At 37.1% G+C, this 18,216-nt stretch overlaps 1 protein-coding gene across 3 annotated transcripts in view; it reads left to right on the forward strand.

Moving 5' to 3' along the window:
* LOC127503525 (DNA repair protein RAD50-like) overlaps window positions 1-17,613 on the forward strand; it is a 95,872-nt gene extending 78,259 nt beyond the window's left edge. For all 3 annotated transcript variants that reach the window (XM_051877464.1, XM_051877462.1, XM_051877463.1), the window contains 10 exons: window positions 670-863; window positions 3,495-3,605; window positions 3,786-3,878; window positions 3,972-4,085; window positions 7,071-7,198; window positions 7,443-7,667; window positions 14,366-14,451; window positions 15,576-15,718; window positions 16,060-16,193; window positions 16,355-17,613. In XM_051877464.1, the coding sequence (XP_051733424.1) occupies window positions 670-863; window positions 3,495-3,605; window positions 3,786-3,878; window positions 3,972-4,085; window positions 7,071-7,198; window positions 7,443-7,667; window positions 14,366-14,451; window positions 15,576-15,718; window positions 16,060-16,193; window positions 16,355-16,541 (1,415 nt within the window). In that variant the 3' untranslated portion in view covers window positions 16,542-17,613. The remainder of the gene's footprint in view (window positions 1-669; window positions 864-3,494; window positions 3,606-3,785; window positions 3,879-3,971; window positions 4,086-7,070; window positions 7,199-7,442; window positions 7,668-14,365; window positions 14,452-15,575; window positions 15,719-16,059; window positions 16,194-16,354) is intronic.
* The last annotated feature ends 603 nt before the right edge of the window (window positions 17,614-18,216 follow it).

Here is an 18,216-nt window from a genome sequence, read left to right on the forward strand (position 1 = left end):
AAATCAGTCCTTAATGTTTTAAATGGTTATTTACTGTTAATGTCTTGATAAATAAAAAATGATAGACCCTCAATTTATTTTTTGATGAAATCCGAGAGCTCTCTGACTCCTCAATAGACAGCAATATAATTACAACTGTCAAGGTCCAGAACGGGTACTAAAGAAAACATTAAAATAGTCCACATCACTACAGTGGTTCAACCTTAATTTTATGAAGCGACGAGAATACTTTTTGTGCGCAAAACCAAAACAAAAATAACGACTTTATTCAACAGTTTATTCTCTTCCCTGTCAGTCTCCTACGCTATTGACGTAGTAAACTCAGTGCAGCGCTTCCGTGTTTACATCCGAAACGCCGGCTCAGTATTGGCCAAAGCTGTACACATGAGCAGCACGATGCATGCGTGTAATGCTGACGCAGGAGCCAGCCAATAATGAGTCTGCATTCTGACATAGTACAGAATTGTCATTTTTGGGTGAACTAACCCTTTAATATAAAAGTGTTAGCAAAATGATATTAAAATTAATTTTAGATGTAGAATGTCACACCACAGGACATGTCAACATAAAGTATTTTATGTCAAATACCCAAATACTGGTCAAATCAGTTGTAACACCTATATGTCCCTGTTCATCACTGTGTTTCCATGTAATGCTCCTTGTGTGTAGCCTGCAGTAAGATCGAGCTGAAAAGGAAACTGATCCAGGACCAGCAGGAGCAGATCCAGGCCTTGAGGAGCAGTGTAAACGAGATTCGTGGAGAAAAGCTCCAGATCTCTAGCAACATGCAGAAACGTCAACAGTTGGAGGAGCAGTGTGTGGAGTTCTCCAGTGAAATCCAAACGCTCCACCGAGACATTCGAGTGAGGAGCACAACTCCACTTAAATGTGCCTTTGATTCATAATAAGACAAGTTCTCTTCATAGGTTCACCTGACGCTGTGTTATTAGCTGACATTATGGAAACACCCACCAGGTGTGACGATTGTCTGAAGCCTGTATAGAATCACAATTCATTAGCTGATTGTGCTTGCACTGGTCACTAAGGCATGTGTCACCAGTGTCTCAACTGTTTTGAGACCCTCTATGAGGCGCCTATGTGCCTTCAAGTGTTGGCTTATTACGTCATGGTGCAGAGATTGACAGTTAGATTCGATTCGCTGCCTGTGGGTTGACTCTGGTTTTCTGGTTTATGTATGGGTTGAGGCAGCTAAGACCTTTCCGCTCTGTACATGTTCCCTCATTGGATTTATCTGTGGTTTTGGAAGGTTTAACAGATTCTCCATTTGGGCTATTGGAGTCCGCTGCAGCCCTTGTATGGATTTTGCATCTGGTCAGGTGAAGGTCTTGTTGTGACCTAGGTTAGGATACATACCCAAGGTTGCATCAGCTTCATTTTACTCCCAGGTTGTTATGTTGCTGCCCTTTTCTTCTCCACCGTTTGAGTCTTGGGATAATGTAAAAGGTTGCATAGGCTTTGCCCGGTTAGGTGCATTTTAAGTCAATTTCACTGCTATGTAAAAAAAAAAAATCCAACAGAACCCACCGGTGCGTTCATCGACCCCATAGGGTTAAAGGTTTACATTGACCGAACAAGCCAATCGTGTAAGTCTGAGCAGCTGTTTTTTTTTTTTTTTTGCTTCTGTGGCCATAGTCTCTGCCTCATGTCCATGGACCGTTGGCTGATCTTCTGATGCATATGTCACACAAAATGGGAAACACTTCAGGAATTTCAAAGTCGTCATTTAATTGGTTGAATTTGTGTGTCGCGTTCTTACAACTGCATATTTCTGCAGATATATTCATCTATATTTGTCATTCAAAAAGGGAAACCGGCACTGCAGGCTGCTGATGCACAAACCGTAAACAAAGCAGTGTGTGCTTACCGTTTTGAATATTAGTCATGCTGATCACTTTCTTTATTCCACTCCGCTCGTGTTAATATTAAAATATTCGCCCAGAAACACACAGGTAAAATGATGTAAAAATTAGAACTGCCTTCTGTCTGTTCCATCTTGACTTCTTTGCTCCCAATTTGCTATTATTCTCATGCACTTAATCGTTCACTAAACTGAACAGCCAATCAGAGTTCTCTCTCTCACCAACGGTCTGACGCCAAGTCTACTTGCTGAATCAGCAACCCCAACCCCCCCTTGGTGTGTCCCGGGCTTTACATGTTGGTCAGATGTCCTCTTGGGTGTTCCTTGGCCATTGAAAGCTGCTATGGAGTCCAGACCTTCTGCCATCTGGCTGCACGAGACTACTGTGGCCATTGCACAGGAGCTGCTGCTACTAAGCAAAGGATGTTGCATTGGGTGAGAAATGCTATTTGTAAAGCTTATGAGGCGTGTGGGTTATCTTTGCCTCTGGTCATTCATACACACTTTACTACGGTGTCACTTTTTCCCAGGCTTTGTTTAAAGGAGCGTCCTTGGAGGATATTTATGTAGTGGCAGGCTGGGCTTCTCTGAACACATTGACAGATTTTATAATCTTGATATTGTCTTGGCCCCAGGTTCCCAGGTTTCTTTTTTCTTTTCTTTTCGTTTCTTTTTTTCTTTTTTTTCCTTTTTTTTTCACAGTCATTTTTGTTTGTCAGTGTTTTATGTTTGTGCAGTCACACACTGATAAACCAGCAGTTACATAGTCGTGTGGTGCTGTGGTGTACTGTTACTATAGTATCAGCTCCTGACTCAGCGTTGAGTGAACCTATGAAAGCATACATGTGGGTTATATTTTGCAATTATTCTGCAAAGAATGCATTAAACTAATCAAAAATGACAGTTATGTGTGTATATATATAGATATTTTTTTTTTTTTTTTTATTCATCAAAGAATCTGAAACCACAGTTTCCACAAAAAGGTTAAGCAGCACAATATTTTTCAACATTGATAATAAGAAGAAATGTTTGAGCATTAAATCAGCATATTAGTGTAATAGTATAATGGCTGCTGAAAATTACAGGCATTAATTAGATTTAAAATACACTGCCCGGCCAAAAAAAAAGTCACTGTTTGGATTTGAATAGGCAAATGCTTAAGAGTTTATGACTGGATCATTATTGCAGTGATTATTATGTTTCTAGCATGTTATATGTTTAGCAACAGTTCTTCTAACCCTAACAAACATGTAGGAACCATGACCATACTCCAGGATGACAATTCATTAGGCTCAAATTGTGAAAGGATGGTTAGGAGGGAGCATGAAGAATCATTTTCACACGTGAATTGGCACCTCTGAGTCCAGATCTTAATTTCATTGAAAGTCTTTGGGATGTGCTGGAGTAGACTTTACAGAGTGCTCACCTCTTGCATTGTCAATGCAAGATCTTGACTAAAAATTGAATCACCTCTTGATGGAAATAACCTCACAACATTTATTTCCATTTCAACCTTTTTTTTTTTTTTTTTTTTTTCATAAAATCTTACAGAGACCAGACTTTAAAACGGTGGTATAATCATATTTTTACTGTTGTGTCATGATTTGTTTATTAGGATGCAAAGGAGCAGATGTCTCCTCTAGCTGCAACTCTGGAGAAGCTCCAGCTAGACAAACAGGACCTTGCCAAGCGCAGGATGCAGAAACAGGCAGAAGGGCAAGAAAAGGTGTTGGTTTACTTGTTTTCGAATTTATGTTTTAGGTTTTATGTGACTCATAATTTATGTTTTCTGTAAAATTATTATCCACAATGTATTGCATGATTGTGGAGGTTGTGGATTTTTACTTTAATGCAAGACAAAGTCATTGCTTATCAGAGTTGACTAAAACTTTGTACTTTCTTTTAGATAAATGCAATCAAGGAAAAAGTAAAAAACTTGACCCAACTTGAAAAAGAGATCACCAAGTACATTGAAGAGGACAAAGACACCTACAAAGAGGTATGAAAATATTTTGTGCAATCTCTTAGCTCTCATTTCCTAATATATGCAAGTTTTGTCCCCATTTATTTTCTTTGACTTTTTCTTATTTAGCAAAAAGAAACTGAGCTACAAGAGGTGGAAAAACAACTACACGAGGCTGAAAAACACAGAGAGAAGACCAATAAAGACATGGGCAACATCCGACAAGATATTGACACTCAGAAGGTCAAGCAAAGCTTCATGTGTTTTTGCTTTGTTGTTGCATAGGCTTACTATTCACAAAACACATTAAAATGCAGACACGCAAACACCAATAAATAAATAAATAATCTAGCAAGATTATGCAAATATCAGCAGATTATGACAAATTTCTAATAATTTTCATACCTGCGTAGAGCTGATGTTGTGCAAGCAGGGACTTATTGACCAAAAATGTACAGAAAAAAAGAAAGAGGCTAATGAATGAAATGTCAGCATGAACCTCCAGCTTTGTTCAAACATTGTTGAATTTGTTAACCAATATGTAATTAATTAAGTGTCTAATGGCATATACAGGTGCATCTCAATAAATTAGAATATCATGAAAAAGTTTTTTTTTCTTTTTTTTTCTGTAATTTAATTCAAAAAGTAAAACTTAAATATATTCTAGATTTATTAGACATAAAGTAAAATATTTCCAGACTTTTTTGTTTCATTTTGATGATTACAGTTTGCTGCTCATCAAAATCAAAAAATCAGTATCTCAAATTATTAGAATATTTAATTTCAAGTTCTATTAAATTACCATTCTCAGGGTATAAATACTGGGTTTAGGTCAGTTATCCCAACAGCAGTCATGGGGAAGTCTGCTGACTTGACAGTTGTCCAGAAGACGAGTGCTGTGCCAAAGCATATTCATGGAAAGTTGACTGGAAGGAAAAAGTGTGGTAGGAAAAGGTGTACAAGTGAAAGGAATGACCGCAGGCTTGAGAAGATTGTCAGGCGAAGCCGATTTAAGAACTTAGGAGAGCTTCAAAAGGAGTGGACAGAAGCTGGAGTCAGTGCATCAAGAGCCACCGCACACAGACGTCTTCAGGAAATGGGCTACAACTGTCACATTCCACGTACCAAGCCACTTCTGAACCAAAGACAACATCAGAAGCGTCTTACCCGGGCTAAGGAGAAAAAGAACTGGACTGTTGCTCAGTGGTCCAAAGTCCTCTTTTCAGATGAAAGTAAATTTTGCATTTCATTTGGAAATCAGGGTCCCAGAGTCTGGAGGAAGAGTGGAGAGGCACAGAAACCATGTTGCTTGAAGTCCAGTGTGAAGTTTCCACAGTCAGTGATGATTTGGGCTGTCATGTCATCTGCTGGTGTTGGTCCACTGTGTTTTCTGAAGTCCACAGTCAATGCAGCCATCTACCAGGACATTTTAGAGCACTTCATGCTTCCTTCTGCTGACAAGCTTTATGGAGATGCTGATTTCATTTTCCAGCAGGATTTGGCACCTGCCCACACTGCCAAAGGTAGTTCAATGACCATGGTGTTACTGTGCTTGACTGGCCATCAAACTCACCAGACCTGAACTCCATAGAGAATCTATGGGGTATTGTCAAGAGGATGATGAGAGACACCAGACCCAACAATGCAGATGAGCTGAAGGCCGCTATCAAAGCAACATGGGCTTCCATTACACCTGAGCAGTGCCACAGGCTGATCGCCTCCATGCCACGCAGAATTGATGCAGTAATTAATGCAAAAGGAGCCCCTACCAAGTATTGAGTGCATAGAAATGAATATACTTTTCAGAAGCCTGACATTTCTGTTTAAAATATCCTTTTTTTTTTTTATTGATCTTATGAAGTATTCTAATTTATTGAGATAGTGAATTGGTGGGTTTTTGTTAAATGTGAGCCAAAATCATCACAATTAAAAGAACCAAAGACTTAAAGTACTTCAGTCTGTGTGCATTGAATTTATTTAATACACAAGTTCCACAATTTGAGTTGAATTACTGAAATAAATGAACTTTTCCACGACATTCTAATTTATTGAGATGCACCTGTATAAAGGAAGCCAAAAGTCTTAGGGGGCTTTTACACTGGCAGTTTAGTTCGAAACGGGGCGTGGTTCGCATGAAAAATGTGAATCGCTAATGTGAAAGCTGTCACGTGAACCCGGGGCGCATCGGGGTACCGAACCCGAGAGGTGAAGGACCTGAAGGAGGTGGTCTGAGTTCGGTTGCACTCAAATTGTGCTGCGGTTTGCGTGAATATGAAAGCAACACGTACTCGGTGCGCACTTGTTCAGGAAGTAAAGTAAGCTGCACATGTGTTTTCACCGATTGTAATGTATTTACTTAAATAAAACACATACAAGAGATAATAGTTTTGATGATTTATCTTGGATTCGAGCAGGAGTGAGCCTGCAGTGTATTCACGCTTTGCGAGGTCAATCAGAGTGGCAAATGATTGGCAATTAGCTGTCTCCTCAAAATAGGCTGCTTGCAAACAGCGAAAAACATGCAGCGCATGTACAGTAAACACAAGTGTCGTTTACTCTGCTGCACATAACAGCACCACATTAATAAAAAACACAATTTATTGACCCGTGTTCTGTTTTCTGTCATGGGCCTTGCACGTCTGTGATGACGTAAGATGAATGCAAACGCTCCAGGGTCGATAGAATCAATTCAGTGAATCAGTGTGAAACCAGACCAAAGCTGCGGGGGGCACTGGAAACAATTGCGCCCGGGTTCGGACCGCGGCAAACGAGCCCAGTGTGAAAGCCCCCATAGACAATTTAAATTCAGGATTTAATCCTGTAAATAAAAGTTTAATGATTTGGAAAAGTTAAAACAGAAATGTTTCATGTAAAATTTAGAAATATTTAATAATCTGCATTATTTTAAGGTCACTCATCAAATTAGCGCTCATCAAATCTGAAATTTCTGTCATTGTTATTCTAAGTCATCTATATTTAGTCATCCTATTGTCATATAAGTCATCCTATTTTTCTTAATCAGCCTTTTGGATTCAGTTGTCGGGTGGTAGTTTAAAATTGCAAAATTTTTAGCTGATTAACCAGCTGAGCCCACTTGTTCAGCAATCCACATCTGAACGCATATGTTGTTGTAATGTGCTTACATTTCTGTTTTTCCTAAAATGAAACATATGTTTTTTCTGTTTTCCCTTTTGTTTGTGGATATATGATTGTGGGATTTTTTAACAGGTTCAAGAGCGCTGGCTACAGGATAACTTGACCTTACGGAAGCGTGTGGAGGAGCTGAAAGAGGTGTCTAGAAAACATGAAGCCTTGCTTAAGGAGATGGGCAACATGCAAGTCATGCAGCTACGGAAGTATGAGATCACACAAACATGAACTACCAAGTACCAGTTAGGAAGTCCTGACAATGTTTAACACACTCTCAGAATCTCAGTAGACTTTATATGCTGAGTATGTACCTTGGTTTCCGTAACTCTAAATGAATTAATCTCACTAACTCTTAAATTACTTTAATGCCTACTAGTTTGTATAATTTTTTACAAAGTGAGAAAGTTCAAATTAGTGTGTATCTTAAAGAATGTTTCTTCTGTTGTCAAGTGAGCGGCGAGAAGTCGAGCGAAAGTTGGAGGACCTGAAAAAGAACCGCAGTGTGGCTCTCGGTCGACAGAAAGGCTACGAGGACGAGATCCTCCGTTTTCGTAAAGAGCTCAGTGAGGATCAGTATTGCCGGGCCGAGGATCTCTACAGAGACAAAATGATTGTCATGAGAACAACAGAGTTGGCCAATAAGGACCTGGACATCTACTATAAAGCTCTAGACCAGTAAGTAGGTTATCAGGAGTTTTCTGAAGGGTAGTTTCATGTAGCGGTTTGTAAGTGTGTAGGTTTGGTTTTGATGTGGTTCGGCAGACAGTAAGAAGCAACACTCTGCAACAGGCCATGTACGTGATTACCTAGACTGAAGGAAGTCTGACTCAACCTTTTAGCACTAATGATGCAGTTGAATCCACAGGGACTCCCCAAAAAGATGCTAAAATGTTTACCATGATTGTAACCTTAGCAATGGTTAGGTATTGATAGTATAAGTAAAATTATATTGTAATGTATACAAAACTCGGTCCAAAACAATATATTACTCAATATACATATTTTTGGATGTGTGATGTCACATGGGCAAGTACAGTGGAATATGACATTTTTCCACACAATTGTGAGACTAGTACTAACACTAAATTCAGTTCCTTTGTGAAATATACTGAATCAGATAAAATTTTAATGTTGATGAACACCCTGGCTAAGTGTGTCGAGGCACGAGCACTGACCAGATCAAGATCTTTGTACAATATACATTCATTTGCCTCGTCCAAATTTTAGCTAGTTTTCATTGGTCTCTGCCTGCATAAATACACAATTTCATCAACATTAATAAAGGAATAAGCATTAATATTAAAAATGGTGGTCGAAATGATGTTGCTGGTTTCCGTTGAGGAATATGCAGAGGAAGTCACAAATCATCATCATCACTGGTTTAGATTAGTATCGTCCTGTGTCTTCAAAGAATTTACATCAGAAGACCTGTGGGTGTCTAAATCGTTCTGCCGTCATCTACATATCTACAGTGCAGAGGCGTTATCCTGACTTTTTCAGGCATTAATCTTCACAATTGTCAGTATAGTTATTTCACTCCAAATATTGAATAATAAGTCCTGGAAACAAAGTAGCTTTAGTGGTCTATTAGTTACTTATCACTGCTCAATTGGGAATAAATTCATAAATCAGCAGCATTTATTGCATAATATCTATTTTGGTATGTATTCATTTTGCACTAGAAATAGTTTTTAGACCAAATTGCGCAACTCTCTTAAAACCACAACGTATTCTTTCAAGGTTTCAGGGGTTTGTCACTGCTTCTAGCAAACACCGGATGTGTCCTGTGTCCTTTTTAGGGAAATTTCAGTAAATATTGCATAAAATAATAGATTTTATCCCATTTTGGTTAACTGTCGACTACTTTTAATGTTTTATGAGCACAACCAAAGAAGATAAGTTCAGTGGAGTTGACACATTTCTGAAGGCGCTGTAGATGCAGCCACATGATGCAGTTAGCAGAAGGATTACTTTGTTTTTGTGTCCTGGTTTAAAATTAGCCTTGTCGCTGGTCAATTTACATATTCTTAATTTTGGGCAAATATTTGTGCAAAATAAATATTAATTTATTTATGTCTCATTTGCTATTATTTGAATTATACACTGCCATTATTTCAGCCATAAGCATGATGGGCACAAGGAAGTGACAGTTTTTATGAGTGGGTGGCGTGACCAAAATCGCATATCACAAACTTTATGACAACTTGGTGTTTTTTTTCTGGAAAATACACCTAATATACGCCTAATATATAATATATATATATATATATATATATATATATATATATATCAGTGCTCAGTGTAAATGAGTACACCCCCTTTGAAAAGTAACATTTTAAATCTCAATGAGCACAAAAACAATTTCCAAAATGTTGACAAGACTAAGTTTAATATAACATCTGTTTAACTTATAACATGAAAGTAAGGTTAATAATATAACTTAGATTACACATTTTTAGTTTTACTCAAATTAGGGTGATGCAAAAATGAGTACACCCCACAACAAAAACTACTACATCTAGTACTTTGTATGGCCTCCATGATTTTTAATGACAGCACCAAGTCTTCTAGGCATGGAATGAACAAATTGGCGACATTTTGCAACATCTATCTTTTTCCATTCTTCAAGAATGACCTCTTTTAGAGACTGGATGCTGGATGGAGAGTGATGCTCAACTTGTCTCTTCAGAATTCCCCACAGGTGTTCGATTGGGTTCAGATCAGGAGCCAATGAATCACTTTCACCCTGTTCTTCTTCAGAAATCCAACAGTGGCCTTAGATGTGTGTTTAGGATCATTGTCATGTTGGAAAAGTGCACGACGACCAAGGGCACGGAGTGATGGTAGCATCTTCTCTTTCAGTGTAGAGCAGTACATCTGTGAATTCATGATGCCATCAATGAAATGCAGCTCCCCGACACCAGCAGCACTCATGCAGCCCCACATAAGGACGCTGTCACCACCATGTTTCACTGTAGGCATCATGCATTTTTCTTTGTATTCCTCACCTTCGCGATGCCATACAGTTTTGAAACCATCAGTTCCAAAAACATTTATCTTGGTCTCATCACTCCAGAGTATAGAGTCCCAGTAGTCTTCATCTTTGTCAGCATGGGCCCTGGCAAACTCTAGGCGGGCTTTTTTGTGCCTGGGCTTTAGGAGAGGCTTCTTCGTGGACGGCACCCATGCTTGCCATTCCTCTGCAGTGTACTCCATATTGTGTCACGGGAAATAGTCACCCCAGTTTGGCTTTCTACTTCTTTAGATAACTGCAGTGAACTTGCATGCCGATTTTCTTCAACCCTTCTCATCAGAAGACGCTCCTGTCGAGATGTTAACTTCCATGGACAACCTGGACGTCTCTGTGAGATGGTTGCAGTTCCATCTTTTTTACATTTTTGTACCACTTTTGTTACAGTATTCTGACTGATAAGTAAAGCTTTGCTGATCTTCTTGTAGCCTTCACCTTTCTGGTGTAAAGAAATTATTTTCTTTCTGAGGTCTTGTGACATTTCTCTTCCATGTTGTGCCATTGCTGACAGCATGAAATGGGACAGGGTTTTAACACCCTTTTGTAGTCAACTGTCTGCTGGACACTTGTGTAATGAATAATGAGACTCACCTGTGGTTGAATTCTTGTTAAATTAGACATTTGTAGTCTGAAATTTAGCTTTGCTCCAAAGACTTTCAGTGGTGTGTACTCATTTTTGCATCACCCTAATTTGGGTAAAACTGAAAATTTTGTTTTCTAAGTTATATTATTAACCTTACTTTCATGTTATAAGTTAAACAGATGTTATATTAAACTTAGTCTTGTCAACATTTTGGAAATTGTTTTCGTGTTCATTGAGATATTGTTTAAAATGTTACTTTTCAAAGGGGGTGTACTCATTTACGCTGAGCACTGTAAGTGTCTATATATATATATATATATATATATATATTGCGTAAATGTGAATTATGGCTGGATGAGCAAGTTTATATGAGATAGCAGATGTCACTGCACATCAGTTGAATTATATATTAATGCATCGAGTTGCAATGTTCATCTGATATCATAATCAACTTACACAGTGCTTACATGAGATGTTGCTGATTTTTTTATGCTCAGCTTGTCAGTGAAGCACGACTCTGTGATCAGATTAAAACACTTTTTAGTCAACAAATATTTTCCAAAATCTTGCAGATATATGCTGCTCCATCTGGAAGTACTGCGAATTTGAGTCGCTTACAACGTGCATTTAAAAAAGCAACACGTCTTTCCAAACATGAGAAGCATTTATGAACCTCTTGTCCAACAAAAGACCACTTTTAATCATATTTTTTACTCCAAACTCACTTCATAACGACAGTTGAGCATCTTTCTGTGAGATGATGTGGCTTCCTAAACAGAATAAGGCACACAACATATTATTTCATATTCTATACAGTGATAAAGGCATTGTCAATTAGCATTGAAGTATAAATATACTTTATTATCATGAAAATACCTAAGACCATATATTGTTGTAGTTGTGTGTTTATTAGTCATGTTTAATCAAAGCGTTTCAGTCTTCTGTTTATTCAGCTACAGCAATAGTATGATGCCCATAGGGATTTTCTGGAATGACGTGTTATGGTACTTCGGCAGGTCATATTTGGAGTTTCTGTGTGAGAGCGCCCTCTGGCTTTCAGATGGACAGAACCGTGTTTCACTGACAAGCTGCTCATAAAAAAAATCACAGCCTTTGCCAAATAGCGTGTGGTTTAATTTCAATTAATCATGCAGCCCTAGTCCAAATGTAAACACATGAACATGCGTCGGCACTTTTTATAATCGTTCAGATGCTGTGTAGTTATTTTATTAACAACACATAGCAAGCGACAAGCCATGGAAGACAAAAAAAAAATAAAATAAATAAATAAATAAATAAATAAAATGTAGTAGTAGAATTGAGCATTTTTTTAGGAATAACAAGTTATTTGAGTCACTAATGAATAACCTTTAAGTAACGTTAGTTACAATACTAAGCCTATGAAAACAGGCTTTATTTATTATTTTATCATACGGTAAAATATAAAAACATAAAACTCTCCATTAGAAGAGTTCAATTCTAATGGAGACCAACTGTTGATGAAATAAACAAATCGTGTGATGTCACATGACGTATAGGGTAAATTGCACATTGCTATACCAAAAATAAGAAAAATTTCTATTTATTTATTTTCCAAAAATAATTTTATCAGTGTAAATACTATCAAAAATGTATTTAAGTGTATGTTCTACATCATATGAAGAGTTCAGATGCGAAAACTGTCAAAAATAAGATAATGATATTAAGCGAATGCTCTCTTCACATAATATACGTTCATTTCAAATACTGAAAATTCTAGAAGCACCAGTGGTCAATGGAAAACCCATATTGGTCGACAACTGGTACGAAAAACCAAACTTAACTGCTATAAGTCTCTATAACTGCTAATTACTGTCACTTAAATAGATTGATTGGACACTTGCCAAGGCTGAAAATTGTGTTTTATGCATGTGACGTCACTTATATTCTTAATAGCTGATCAAATGGACATCACACATAGACAGCTGTCCATAGTAATCTGCTTTCTAGGCCGTTGTTTGGGTGCAGACTAGTAAAGCAATTTATCTAATGAAATAATGAGCCACACATTAAACCAGTTGACCCGTTCTTCTCACCATGATAACATCATTGCTGACGGTGCAGAAGAGTAGAGGAAGTGTGGCAATCTGATAGGACACACCATGTTGAGATGCAAGATTTCACCTAATATAAATTCTAATAAAAGTGTGGGGAAAACAACCCAATTGACCAAATTACCGTATTTTCTCACATTTTGTTAAATTATTCGTACTCTTACAAACAGTTCTAACACATCAGAACGGTGTGTCTTAATTTAGTTTAATTGCCAGTGTATTTTTCATATTATTTGTCAAATGTATATGTATATGCACAATATATATACACACACTCCTGGGCAAAAAAAAAAAAAAGGCTAAACACTAAGCTTTTAATTGTCTTAAGCAACTTATTGGTCAGCAAATTTGTCAAATTTAAGCAAATGCACTACTTAAAAATGTATTGCTGTCTCAGAAAAAACATCAAAGACAGAATTAAGTTTTCGGCAGAATATGGGAAGTTTGTCTCAGAGTGGTCATGTGGAGTGATGAATCTCAATGAAACACAAGTTGCATGGTGATGCTCCAGAGCGGTGTTTTCAAAAATCTGTTGAGAAATATAATAATAAATGCATCTCTGCCACAGTAAAGCAGGAAAAGTATCATTGTGTGGGGAGCCTTTTTAGCTGCTGGTATTGGTGAGCTACTTCGCTGTGAAAAGTCATTTAATGCCTTAGAGTACAGGAGAATATTGCAGAATGGCTTGCTTCCATAAAATGAAAAGTTGTTATCTAAAGAGGAATGGTCAGATTTAATGCTCCTTCCCAAATTGCAGAGACATCCAAGAAGTGGCTTGAGGAAAAGTCCATCAGACTCATGGACATGTTTTATTAAATGACAGAATAGTGAACTTAAGCATCACATTAAAATAATTTACAGTTTGAAAAAGTAATCTCAAATTCAGATGCTGAAGATTAATGTTTTTAAAGATTTACTTTAAATGAGAATTAGATAATAGCAAAAGTAATCTTAATGCAGAAAATATATGAACATAAGCATGCACTAGGGATGTCACAGTGAGGATATTTTCACAACGGTATATAAACCTGCGACAACACCAGGTGGGGGTGGTGGAAGTGGGTGAAATTGCTTTGAATGCACGCTCACTCATGCGATCACACGTACTCTGTGTATAGGCCTATAATTTGCGTGCATCAGGGAGCCGCTTTCTATATGCAGGGTATTGAAATCGCTTTTCACTTGCGATCGTGTACTATGTGTATACACATTTTGCAAGATATTTGTCAGTGACACTCAGGATCTGTCGCGCTCAAAATCCACCGCCATCGTCTTGTCAGTCATCGCCCCTTACTTTCATCACATAATCAGTGAAATGATCTGACTCCTGCTGCACTGTGCAACGACTCTGCCACTCATGCTGTATGGAGCAGAGCAGACTCTTTCAGTTTATAATTGTAGCATCTGTTGTCCAACTGAATTAAATGGATATTATTTCTTCCGTGCCGCAGTGGGCAAGTAATGTAATCTGTGTATGGCCGAACACTGTAACACAGACTACCACAACAAGCCTAGCATGCACAATTGAATAATTAATATCGACCGATACCAATTAAAAAAAAAAAAAAAACTTTTATATTAGTGAGTAAGTGATTCGTTATGGTACAGATATATTGTGCATCCCCAGTATTTATGAATATTCATACAGCTTTTTTTATTATTGCAGAACAATAATGAAGTTTCACAGCATGAAGATGGAGGAGATTAATAAAATCATCAGAGATTTATGGCGGAGCACATACAGGGGACAAGGTCTGGCTTTGAACACAAATGTTTGTCTGTTATTATGGCTTTGTTTGCATGAATCTTTTTAAAGGGTTAGTTCACCCAAAAATGAAAATTCTGTCATTAATTACTCACCCTCATGTTGTTCCAAATCTGCAAGACTTTCTTTCATCTTCGGAATGCAAATAAAGACCTTTTTAATGAAATCTGAGAGGTTTCTGTCCCTCCATAGACAGCTACGTGACTATCACTTTAACGCTTCAAAAAGTTAATGAAGAGATCGTAAAACTAATCCATATGAATTGAGCGGTTTAGTCCAGATTTTCTAAAAAGACTCGATCGCTTCATATGATGAGCAGATTTTAGACTTTTATTCACACATAAACATTCATCACTGCACACATTAGTTATGGTAAACGGAAGCTTAAGCATGTTTGCTTGACGTGTGCGAGACACAATGAGATTCATCCTTGCACATTTGAGCTTCCGGAAGAGGTTTGTTCTCACGTGTGAAGCAGGTTTTGTCTGTTTATGTTTTCGCTGATCAATGTTTATATGTGAATAAAAGCCCAAATTAAATCGTTTCATCATATAAACCGATCGTGTCTCTTCAGAAATTTTGGACTAAATCACTCAATTCATATGGATTAGTTTTACAATCTCTTTATGAACTTTTTGAAGCGTCAAAGTGGTAGTCGCATAGCTGTCTATGGAGGGACAGAAAGCTCTCAGATTTCATCAGAAAGATCTTCATTTGTGTTCAGAAAGATAAACAAAAGTCTTACGGGTTTGGAACGACATGAGGGCGAGTAATTAATGACAGAATTTTTGGGTGAACTAACCCTTCTAGTCAGGGTTCCTCAAATCCAGCCCTGGAGGGCCACAGTCCTGCAGAGTTTAGTTCAGACCCTGATCAAACTCACCTATCTGCAATTTTGTAGTAACACTGAAGAACTTGATTAGCTTGTTTAGGTGTGTTTGATTTGGGTTGGAACTAAACTCTGCAGGGCTGTGGCCCTCTAGGACCGGATTTGAGGAACCCTGCTTAAAGTCCTGCTTGACAATCTGTCAAATCTTTAACTGTTTGAGACTTACTATATATAGTGACCTTTTACCATAATGTCTAGAGTATGTCTCCTGATCTCCCACAGACATTGAGTACGTAGAGATTCGCTCTGATGTGGATGAGAACGCCTCTGCCGGCTTGAAAAGAAGGACTTATAACTATAGAGTGGTAATGGTTAAAGGAGACACGGCTTTGGACATGCGGGGACGTTGCAGTGCTGGACAAAAGGTCAAAAAGCAGCTACATGCATCTTGTGTTTCTCTATCTCTCCAATGAAACGTTTTTTCAGTCTCTCTTAGAATCACCCAAGGTACCCAATCAAATGTGATTTACATAAAATATTTTTAAGCAACTAAAAACGTTATCAAGTGCACATTATGATGAAGTTGTCGGTAGATTTGGGAGTTGAGAAGAGGGTGCTGACAGTCAAGCAGACCCGATTATCGACTGGTGCTGATAATTTCATTGGTCTGTCAGTCACTAGATCGGAATGTATGTTAAATAAAAGGAGTTTTATTAAATCAATAAATGTTTTTAGATCTGTGGCTTTACAGCATGTTTGTCTTTAGGTTCTCGCCTCCCTCATAATACGGTTGGCTCTGGCTGAGACGTTCTGTCTGAACTGTGGGATTTTGGCGCTGGATGAGCCCACCACCAATTTAGACAGAGAGAATATAGAGTCCTTGGCACACGCACTGGTGGAGTAAGTCTTTATTTAAAAAAAAAAAAAAAACATTAATACAGCAAGTCTTTAAACAGGAAACACAATTTATTTACAGCAAGAGCAACATGACAAAACAAGAACTTTTATTTTCTATTTGCCACTTTTACCAACTAAAAGATATGCCTTTGGTTTCTTTGCAGGATAATCAAGAGTCGTTCTCGTCAACGCAACTTCCAGCTGCTTGTTATCACCCACGACGAGGATTTTGTCGAGCTCCTGGGACGATCCAACTATGTGGAGCATTTCTACAGGATCAGGAAGAACCAGGACCAGTGCTCAGAGATCACGAAGTGCAGTATCAACACACTCAACTCCTACCTGCACTGATGCGTCAGATCAGATGAGAGAAGAAAGACTGTTAGTCAGAGGTGACACAGAATCAAAGTTCAGTTTATTGGACAGTTGTTAAGCTTGATCTAAACATAAGGACTATCAGCCTCCCTGTAACTACCTGAACCAAATCGGAAATTAAGCACCTAGCAAGCAGTTTGCAGCACACCTTGTTTGTAAAACATGAGCAGAACAAACATCTGTTTAAATTGTCCTCAAAACTATACATTAATTGTTGAGCTAAATTAAATACAACAGTTTACATAAGAATGAAAGTTTACAAATTTGTTGTTTGTTTCATGAACGAGGCACAATGTGATTCAACCTGACTAATATTAGCTTGTGCATTTAGTTGCCTTTTTCTGAAATATAAAAAAAAAAAAAAAAAAGAAAATCTTTTCTGATTCTAATTTCTGAATCATTATCTAATTATTTGTGACCTCATGTCAGGATCTGTAATTGTGGCATCAAAAATATTTGGACTAGGGCTATCGATTTGATTTAAAAAAAAATCATAAGTATAAGTAATTAAGGCTTCTGTAATAAATCACGGGTAATTACACCTAACATTAAAATTTGTAATCATCAATATATTTTCACATTAAATCAAATTAACAGAATGTTAATTTATTAACAATTACAGTTTATTTATTAACAATTACAGAATGTTGCAATATTAGAACAACTTTTAATTTAAGTGAACTTAAAACAATATTCACATAAATATACATTATTATAAATGTAACATTATACATTATTATAAGCTGTGCCAAATATATAGTATTTTTGGTGTTTCTGTCTCTGTCAGCTCTCTCTGAATTATTGCTGTCAGTACTTTTTCCTCCACTTTAAAGTTTATTTTGCGCATATATTTTCATGATGAATAAAGAATTAAAATTACTAGTTAAACATTTGGTATCAATATTTGGTAACACTTTACGATAAGGTTCCATTTGTTCTCATTAGTTAACTACATTAGTTAACACACAAACTAACAATGAAAAATACTTTAAAAATAAAGTTGTATCTGTTCAATTTATTAAAAAATGTATCAAGATATCAAACCAAATTGTCTTTATTTTAAAGAAAAAAGCACAGACAACAAAATCTAGGTTTTAAATTATAAAACAATGCATATATTGTGAAAAAAAAATTAATTCACTTGTATTTATTTATTTATTTCATCAATGTATGGGTGCACATATGTTACATGTCTATAGTTAAAGTGATGAAATACTCCTGTGGTTATTCTGCTAGGACATGAGGAGAAATGACTTCATTGACTAAAAAGTTACTAGTTTCAGGTAAAGGTAATAGTTTTGAAAAAGAAATTTAGATGGTATTTGGTTTGATCATACATTTTAACTTGAGTATTCTTTTTTTCAAGTTATATAATGTTTCTAAAATTGTCTTTAACATTTGAGTTCAGCCAACCAACATCTTAAAATTAGATTTTAAAAGTTATTAATCATTGGACCTTTGATGGTGTCATCTGTATGACTAATTCATCTCCAGTTTATCAACACAACTGTAGGCACCAAGCAAGTACGAACACATGCAGGTTTGCAGCAAAACCTATCAGTATTGATCATTTTGCAATAATGAAACTTTTGCACAAGCAAACATAGTGAGGATGCAGCCTTCAGCACCTCATCTAGAGGCCTGCTACTCA

Source organism: Ctenopharyngodon idella, chromosome 21 (assembly GCF_019924925.1).
Source record: "Ctenopharyngodon idella isolate HZGC_01 chromosome 21, HZGC01, whole genome shotgun sequence".
NCBI classification, from domain to species: domain Eukaryota; kingdom Metazoa; phylum Chordata; class Actinopteri; order Cypriniformes; family Xenocyprididae; genus Ctenopharyngodon; species Ctenopharyngodon idella.